Source organism: Bombina bombina, chromosome 6, assembly GCF_027579735.1.
Source record: "Bombina bombina isolate aBomBom1 chromosome 6, aBomBom1.pri, whole genome shotgun sequence".
Classification (NCBI taxonomy): domain Eukaryota; kingdom Metazoa; phylum Chordata; class Amphibia; order Anura; family Bombinatoridae; genus Bombina; species Bombina bombina.
Genome location: NC_069504.1, coordinates 996,750,132 through 996,760,332, shown reverse-complemented (window position 1 = coordinate 996,760,332; position 10,201 = coordinate 996,750,132). Strand labels below are relative to the sequence as shown.

At 36.0% G+C, this 10,201-nt stretch overlaps 1 protein-coding gene across 1 annotated transcript in view; it reads left to right on the top strand.

The window, feature by feature from the left end:
- The first annotated feature begins 3,577 nt into the window (after window positions 1-3,577).
- Window positions 3,578-10,201, top strand: part of NMUR2 (neuromedin U receptor 2) — a 290,911-nt gene continuing 284,287 nt past the window's right edge. Inside the window, exon 1 of the mRNA XM_053719655.1 lies at window positions 3,578-4,300. Within this exon, the coding sequence (XP_053575630.1) occupies window positions 3,578-4,300 (723 nt within the window). The remainder of the gene's footprint in view (window positions 4,301-10,201) is intronic.

Below are 10,201 nucleotides of genomic sequence, written 5' to 3'. Positions count from 1 at the left end.
TCCTGACTCTCTGAGATTTGTGGGCATAGATAGGGGGATAACCAACAATAGAGGAGGTGATAATGACAAAATCCTCCTTCGCAAAGAATGTAGATGGATTTCAATTTTGGAAACTCAACTCCCTATAGGATTAAATGACAAAATGGATATGGCCTGTTTTCTGTGACATATCACTTTATATTACTACAATCCTGTCCCATAACATGTACATAAGAAACTATTCTAGGTAAAATTTATATGTAGTTGCCCTCAAGTACATGTACCTGCTTCTTTAAATTCAAACTTTATACATAACTTATAAATTAAGGGTTCTCAATAGGTAGATTCACTGTAGTTCGTTAGTAACTAACCTGGAATTACATTAAATTAAAGTTTGTACTTCCAGCGCTTACAACCTGTATATAGAGTACAAAGTATCAACTTAGTAGGAAGGGTTAGAAATTATCCTTTTGTTGTTTACTTCTATATCATATCGCTTAAAACTTTCACCCACCAGTAGAGGCGCAATTGTGAATTGTATAAATAAGAACGCAATAGTTCATGACGTATCACACCCTGACGAAGTCCGGTCTAAGTAATTAGACGTGCGGGTGAAACACGCGTTGGCATCAACACAGCCGACCGGATCCTGTGATGAACGCTGGCACTGTGGTGTACTTCAGTCCCGCCTAGGAGGTGCGGTATAACGGATGTCCGAAAAAGAATTAAGGCTTGCAGTATGAGTTACCTGACTATGCAGGTCTAACGGCATGAACTAACAAATGTGACAAGGCAACAATTTCAAGCATACCAAGGTCGTATTGCATTGTATTGACTTAAAGTTATGCTATCAACAGTCTGTTTGCAATTAAAGTGTGCTTTGCTCTTTTGTCCTCCCTGTCGAGGGATTCAGCTTACCAGATGGAAAAAATTCCAATATATTGACAGATAAGGCTAATGACTGCTTGACAAATTTTTCTTGCTACGTCTGTCTCTTTGCTTTTACCTGTGGATATCCTCCGCTTTGCTATGCTTGCACTGTATGGCATGTTCACTGAATAAGCTATAGCTCAACATACTTGATGGAATACTGCTGGACTTTTGCAATCCTTGGCTAACTTACTGGCTTTTTTGTTGCTTTAATCATGCTTTTGTATTTGCATGTGACATTTCCTTACGACTGTCTCAAGGTACATATTTAGGAGGCTCTCCTTCTCAGACTGCTTAGATCCTGTTTCTTTACCTGCCCAGCAATATTTACCTCTAACTAAGGGGTGCTGAGTGCAGCTGGGTGTAGCAGGTCTGGGAGGCGTTCCTACTACATATACGCCAAATATGTACTTGCAATCTATGCTGTATTGTCTTATTTGCTATCTAACATGCTAGCATCTATTCTGAATCACCACAAGCTCACGTTTTATCCCTGACCGGTCAGGTTTTCTATTTTCTATTTTATTGTATTTGTATTTTCACTGTTTGCACGGTTTAACGCTATTATAGAATTACATTATTATTGGTGATATCCTATTTTGTGCTAAGGTATCCCCTTGGTAAAGGGGGCTGGCTGTTCCCACGATTAAATCAGTTTTTGTATCCTCCATTTTTGTGAGCTTTTTTGTTAAAAGAGTGCTGAATTCCCTGTCTTTATTATTCTGAATTACACTTCCGGTGGTTTCTTTTTAAAACCTATCCATTACATATATATATATAGAATGTATTCATAACTGCCTTCAGTTTTAGAGATGTTGGTAAAATGCGGTGTCAGGTTAGCGCACCAGTGATAAGTGTGGTTTTTTTTTTAACAGCATACCCTATTGAAGTCTATTGGGATACATTAACATGGACACAATGAGGCCCATTTATCAAGCTCCAAATGGAGCTTGAAGGGCCATGTTTCTGGTGAGTCTTCAGACTCGCCAGAAACAGCAGTTATGAAGCAGCGGTCTAAAAACCGCTGCTCCATAACCCTGTCCACTTGTTCTGAGCAGGCGGACAGACATCGCTGCAATTCAACCCGATCGAGTATGATCGAGTTGAATGACACTTCCCTGCGCGAATCTGCAGGGGGCGGCATTGCACCAGCAGCTCTTGTGAGCTGCTGGTGCAATGCTGAATACTGAGAGCGTATTGCTTTCCCAATTCAGCGAGGTCTTGCGGACCTGATCCGCACTGTCAGATCAGGTCCGCAAGACCTTTGATAAATTGGCCTCAATATCTGAAGTCCTGAAGTTAACTTAAAGGGACACTGTACCCAAAAATGTTCTTCCACCAATAAAAAAGTGCTGCCCAGAGTACTGAAACCAAAAAAAAAGCTTAGATGCCTTCTTTTTCAAATAATGATAGCAAGAGAATGAAGAAAAATTGATAATAGGAGTAAATTAGAAAGTTGCTTAAAATTGCATGCTCTTTCTGAATTACAAAAGAAAAAATTTGGGTACAGTGTCCCTTTAACTAACTTTTTAAATTGTAATTATACATTGAGTGCAGTGTTAGAGTGAAAAAGTTAGTGCACCACTTGTAATGTGGCCCAATATATGTAATGATGTGTGTGAAAAAAAAAATTATTTTCCTTATTTATTATGCCTGTTTTTCCTGTAATCTTGAACAGTGTGTATTTTTCAGTGCCTTTTGACACTGCAAATTACTATACAGTGATAAGTGGAGGTGCTTATTTATTTTTGTTCCTTGTTGCCCACATCTAAGAGGATAAGATAAACAATACTGAAGAAACTTTTAAAGAGGTATTTCAATGGACTGCAAAACAATGCAAACTTTTTGAACAAAAAACATTTATATTGCATATCCCCCTTTTAACATAATCATTCTTTAAATCTTTTTTTTATTATAGGACTTTGGTGTGTTGATTTTTATTTTATAATTTTAATTTCAAAAAGGATACTTTTTATTTTGTTATCAATTATTCTTGACAAATGCTGAAACGTGAAGCAATTAATTCCTCTGTGTATCTCCTGCTATTCTGATCCTGAGACTCTGCAAGCCGAAAGGGAGTCAGTGTGTTACATCCTTTTCATTGTTAGAAATTGAATAATCCTGCATCCAGGAGATCCAATGAGCATTCTGTAGGGGAGGAGATTTCCTTCTGAAAACTGAGATAGTTAAAAGGCAACTGGTGTACAGTATAGCAGCCGCACAAACTGTCAGCTGAGCAGCATTTTCACATCTTTACACAGATCTCTGCCAAATTGTCTAGCTCTTCTCTCTTTATTCAGTTCATTGCTTTTTCCATCAATATCTTTTCATATATCACATAACAGTTTCATTCATCATTGTATCTTATATTTATTATCTTTCCTGCTACCACTTTGTTCTTTCTCATTTCATGCTTCAGTATAATCACACTCTTTCTTGTAACATTTTATTGTACCTTATCTTTCTGTAATCTAATTTTTACAGTCATTTAATTGAAAACATATTTTCCTTTTAATTTTTATTTTGACTGGTCATTTCTATTTCTAATCTAATACAAATTTTTTTATTTTTTTATTATTGCTTCTTTTTGTATGTTTTGCACCTCCACATTTACTTTTTGCCACTACTTTGATTCTTATTGCTTTCGCTCACTCCTGGCATTGAAGGAATGGATGACCTGCAGAACAACAATTCCATGTGGCAAGGACATCTTTCTTCTGACCTCTCTATGTTGAGGTACTTTAACAGCACAGAAGACTACTTGGCATTCTTGTATGGTCCAAAACGAAGTCGTCTTTCACTACCAATGACTCTAGTCTATGCAGCTATATTTTTGGTGGGTGTCAGTGGGAACCTGCTGGTATGTTTGGTGATCTTGAAGCACCACAACATGAGAACTCCAACCAACTACTATCTATTTAGCTTAGCTGTGTCTGACCTCCTGGTCTTGTTACTTGGAATGCCCCTTGAAATATATGAGATGTGGAGCAACTATCCCTTTCTCTTTGGAGCCTGGGGCTGCTATTTCAGGACAGTCCTTTTTGAGACAGTGTGTTTTGCCTCCATCCTTAGTGTAACAACAGTCAGTGTGGAGAGGTATGTGGCCATCATTCACCCTTTTCAAGCCAAGTTAAAAAGCACTAGAAGAAGGGCTCTTAGAATCCTTATAACAATTTGGATATGTTCAATTATCTTTTCAATTCCCAACACCAGCACTCATGGAATCTTGCTACAGTACTTTCCCAATGGGAGCCTGGTCCCTAACTCTGCTACATGCGCAGTAGTTCAGCCCCTGTGGATTTACAACTGTATTATTCAAGTGACCTCACTACTCTTCTATGTGATTCCAATGGGCATTATTAGTGTCCTCTACTGCCTAATGGGGCTCAAAGTAAGTTTACCAAAAAGAAAAAAAAAACATATTTGCTTAACTTGAAGGAAATAGATTCTACAATAATATATCATATTCTATTGCTTACCGAGAGGTAACTAAATCAAATTTTAACAAAATCTGTTAATATTTGGTTTTGCTAAGTAAAATTTAATATTACATGTAATATATAATATTTTGTACAAATAAACTAAGGGAATTATATTTGTTATTGGCAATGTATTTCTGTGAATGATAAATCTGAGAAATATGTTTGCTTCGGTTTTTCTTTGGTACTGAACACTGTGTCAGTAATAAAAACATTGTTTTCCCTATGCTCAGTAAATAAAGTTTAAATGAAAGCTAAATATTAACCTTTTACATCTTTATACCTAGATTAATTTACAATTTTACCAATAACATTAGAACTGCACTAACACTGCTTTATACTGAGGTATCAGCACCCATCCTTAGACATTAAAAGCCCCTGCTGTAGCATTATTTTCAATATTTTAAATTTCTATAATCAGAATATTAATATTACATATGTTAAATTATAGTATGCTACTTTCTACTAAAGTGCAAAAAAAACACAACATTGTATATGCCATTTTGAAAATAAACCTTAAAATATATGTTACCAAGGTTTGCCTAACCTATGGCTCAATCATTAATTCTTATTTTGCTGAAAAATGACTCTTTATCTCTGTAGAGGGCAGTTTTATTTCAATCAGGCAGTATTATTTCAGCACATTTCACCATTACCTTATAGTTATTATTTGACTATAATTCAATAATACTCCTCTGCTTTGCAACATTTTAAACACAAAGCTCACTTCTGTTTTCTTCAACTGGCTGATTCATACCTTAAAGGGACACTGTACACAATTTTTTTCTTTTGTAATTCAGAAAGAGCATGCAATTTTAAGCAACTTTCTAATTTACTCCTATTATCAATTTTTATTCGTTCTCTTGCTATCATTATTTGAAAAAGAAGGCATCTAAGCTTTTTTTGGTTTCAGTACTCTGGACAGCACTTTTTTATTGGTGGATGAATTTATCCACCTATCAGCAAGAACAACCCAGGTTGTTCACCAAAAATGGGCCGGCATCTAAACTTACATTCTTGCATTTCAAATAAAGATACCAAAAGAATGAAGAAAATTTGATAATAGGAGTAAATTAGAAAGTTGCTTAAAATTTCATTCTCAATCTGAATCACGAAAGAAACATTTTGGGTACAGTGTCCCTTTAACCTTAAAGAATTGCTCATTTGACGTCTAGCTGTTTAGGATATTTTTATAATAGTATCAACAGATTTTTAAAATCTGTTTATTTGCCTAATATGTAAAAGGATTCCAATATTACCCTTCATTTTTAAGTAGCTGTTGTGTCCCTAAAGTTTTGCAACACAGCTTTTGCTTTAAAATACTAGAGTTTTTGTAAAAATCTTCTGCTTTGTATTATTAATTGATTTGCATCCATGTGCTTTTTGTCTGTGTTTTCTGAGCTCTTCTCTTTCTAGCAATGATCTGATATGTATGTACTATTGGTGCATAAAAAAAACCTTGTACCCTCTGTTTCTTTGCTTTCTGCTTTGTGAATTAATGCTGTGCTCATTCATCTGTATGTTTAGTAGGCTCTCTCATCTCACTGATTGTTCATCCTTAGCCCAGTGTGTTGGTCTGTTTCAGCTTCATAAACCAGATTGCGCAATTTTTGGCTAAGTAATCTGCTGTGTCACTACCTTCCTCCTCAAACAAGTGTATATGTATATATAACCAACACAGTTGTATTAAAGGGACACTGAACCCAATTTTTTTTTCTTTCGTGATTCAGATAGCGCATGCAAATTTAAGCAACTTTCTAATTTACTCCTATTATCAATTTTCTTCGTTCTTTTGCTATCTTTATTTGGAAAAGAAGGCATCCAAGCTTTTTTCTTGGTTTAGCACTCTGGACAGCAGTTTTTATTGGTGGATGAATGTATCCACCAATCAGCAAGGACAACCCAGGTTGTTCACCAAAAATGGGCCGGCATCTAAACTTACATTCTTGCATTTCAAATAAAGATACATAATAGAATAAAGAAAATTTGATAATTGGAGTAAATTAGAAAGTTGCTTAAAATTTCATGCTCTATCTGAATCACGAAAGAAAAAAATTGGGTTCAGTGTCCCTTTAATAAACTTTTTACCTTTATGATTGCCTTGTATCTAACCCTCTGTAGACTTCCCCCTTATTTCAGTTCCTTTGAAAGACTTGCATTTTAGCCAATCCGTGCTGACACCTAGGTAACTCCACGGGCATGAGCACAATGTTATCTATATGGCACACATGAACCAAATCCCTATAATTGTAAAAAAACTGTCAAAATGCACCTCATAGGTTTAGCTTTCAATTAAGAATACCAAGAGAACAAAGCAAATTTGATGATAAAAGTAATTTGGAAAGTTGTTTAAAATTACATGTCCAATCTTAATCATGTTAGTTTATTTTTTGACAAGACAGTCCCTTTAGGTTTTGAAAGATAATGTGACCAAAACCTGTAGCAGAGGATGCAGCAAACAAACAGCTAGATTACAAATTTTTCGCTATGAGTGGAAAAAGCATTGGTTTGCTTCAGAACGCTGCTTTTTCCCTAACGCCGCTATTACAAGTCTTGTAGGTATAGGTGTACCGCACACCTTTTTGAGTGTCACGCAATGTCAGTACCGCACTTTTAAAAAAGTCCCTTTTAAATGGGACTTCCATAGCGCCGGTATTGCGAGTTTGCCTGGGAGGCCAAAAAGTGAGCGGTACACCCTATAAACCACAAGATCTGTACTGCCATCTAAACTCAGTAGTTATGAGTTTTACGTTAAAAAGCTGCAACATAAAACTCATAACTAAAGTGTTAAAAAGTACACTAGCACCCATAAACTACCTATTAACCCCTAAACTGATTCCGCCGCTGCCACTAAATTTTTTTTTATGAACCCCTATTCTGCCGCTCCCCAACATCGTCGCCACTATAATAAACCATTAACCCCTAAACCGGCGCCCTCCCGCATCACAAACACTATTTAAAGATTATTAACCCATAATCTGCCGTCCGCCCACACTGCAGCTATAAGAAACCTACTAAACACTAAACCGCAAGCTCCTCACAACGAAATATACTTAAATAAATTATTAACCCCTAAACCTCTGACCTCCCACATTACTAACTCTACATAAATATATTAACCCCTAAACCTAACCCTAACATAACCCTAAACCTAACCCTAATACCCCCTATTTTAAATATAATAAATCTAAATAAACCTTACAATTATTACCTAAATAATTCCTATTGAAAACTAAATACATACTTACCTGTAAAAAAAAAACCTAAGCTAGCTACAAAATAACTAATAGTTATATTGCAGCTATCTTAGGTTTTATTTTTATTTCACAGGTAAGTTTGTATTTATTTTAACTAGGTAGACTAGTTAGTAAATGGTTATTAACTATTTACTAACTACCTAGTTAAAATAAATACAACGTTACCAGTAAAATAAAACCTAACCTGCCTTACACTAAAAACTCACATTACAATAAAATAAAATAAATTAAATTATTAAAATACAAAACACTAAATTACAAAAACCACATTATCAAAAATAAAAACGAATTACTCCTAATCTAAATGCCCTATCAAAATAAAAAATCCCCCACAAAATAAAAAAACCCTAGCCTACAGTAAACTGCCAATGGCCCTTAAAAGGGCCTTTTGTGGGGCATTGCCCCAAATAAATCAGCTCTTTTACCTGGCGTAAAAGATGTACAATGGCGTCCCTTGTGTAAAAGATGTAAGATGGCGTCCCTTACATTCCTATTGGCTGAAAGATTTCTATCAGCCAATAGGAATTAAAGGTGAAAAAATCCTATTAGCTGTTGCAATCAGCCAATAGGATTGAGCTCTCATTCTATTGGCTGTTCCAATCAGCCAATATGATGAGAGCTCAATCCTATTGGCTGATTGGATCAGCCAATAGGACGAAAGCTCAAACCTATTGGCTGATTGCAACAGCCAATAAGATTTTTTCATCTTTAATTCCTATTGGCTGATAGAAATCTTTCAGCCAATAGGAATGTAAGGGACGCCATCTTGGATGACGTCACTTAAAGAGAAACTTAATTTTACAGTGACCATCGTAAGAAGAGGATGCTCGGCAATGGATGTCTTGAAGATGGACCCGCTCCGCGCCGGATGGATGAATATAGAAGATGCCATCTGGATGAAGACTTCTTGCCGTCTGGATGAGGACTTCGCCGTCTGCATGAAGATGGAAGAGGCCTTTCGGATGAAGACTTCTTGCCACCTGGATGATTACTTTGCCGGCTGGATGAGGATGGATGTCGGGACTTTGAAAACTGCAAGTGGATCGTCGGGGATTAGTGTTAAGTTTTTTTAAGGGTTTTTTTGGTGTTTTTTTTTTTTTAGCTTAGGGTTTGGGCAATGTAAAAGTTAAAATAAGGGCAATGCCCATCAAAATACCCTTTTCAGGGCAATGGTTAGCTTAGGTTTATTTAGAGAGGTTTTTATTTGGTTGGTTGGTTGGTTGGGTGGTGGGTTTTACTGTTTACAGGTAAAAGAGCGGATTTCTTTGGGGCAATGCTCCACAAAAGGCCCTTTTAAAGGTCATTGGTAGTTTATTGTAGACTAGGGTTTTTTTTATTTTGGGGGGCTTTTTTATTTTGATAGGGCTATTAGATTAGGTGTAATTAGTTTAAATATTTGATCATTTCTTTTTTATTTTGTGTCATTTAGTGTTTGTTTGTTTTTTTGTAATTTAGTTAATTGTATTTAATTAATGTAATTTATTTAATTGTAGTGTAAGGTTAGGTGTTAGTATAAGACAGGTTAGGTTTTATTTTACAGGTAAATTTGTATTTATTTTAACTAGGTAGTTAGTAAATAGTTAATAACTATTTACTAACTAGTCTACCTAGTTAAAATAAATAGAAACTTGCCTGTGAAATAAAAATAAAACCTAAGCTAGCTACAATATTTAGTTTTAAATAGGAATTATTTAGTTAATTATAGTAATTTTTATTTAGATTTATTTTAATTATATTAAAGTTACATTGGGGCAGCAGATTAGGGGTTAATAACTGTAATGTAGGTGGTGGCGAAATTGGGGGTGGGAGATTAGGGGTTAATAAGTGTAGGTAGGTGGCGGCAATGTCGGGGGCGGCAGATTAGGGGTAATAACTGTAATGTAGGTGGTGGCGATGTCGGGGACGGCAGATTAGGGGTGTTTAGACTCTGGGTTTATGTTAGGGTGTTAGTTGTAAACATAACTCAGGAATCAATGGGGTTGCGTTACGGAGCTTTACTCTCCTTTATTGCAGGTGCTTTTTTTCAGCCGGCTCTCCACGTTGATGTCTATGGGGAAATCGTGCAAGAGTACGTAAAACCAGCTCAAAGCAGCGCTGGTATTGAAGTGCGGTATGGAGCTCAATTTTGCTCAATGCTCACTTATTGCCTGCTAACGCCGGGTTTATGATAACCTGTAATAGCAGCGCTGTAGGGAAGTGAGCGGCGACAATAACTTGCAAGTTAGCACCGAGCAGCTCTTACCGCAAAACTCGTATTCTAGCCGTTAGATAGCTACAATATAACTATTAGTTACATCGTAGCTAGCTTGGGTTTTATTTTACAGGTACGTTTGTATTTAGTTTAAAATAGGAATTATTTAGGTAATAATTGTAAGGTTTATTTAGATTTATTTTAATTATATTTAAGTTAAGGGGTGTTAGGGTTAGGCTTAGGGTTACATTAGGGTTAAGGTTAGGTTTAGGGGTTTATATATTTATTTAGTGTTAGTGATGTTGGAGGCCAGAGTTTTAGGGGTTAATAACTTTAGTATAGTGGCGGCGACATTGAGGGCGGCA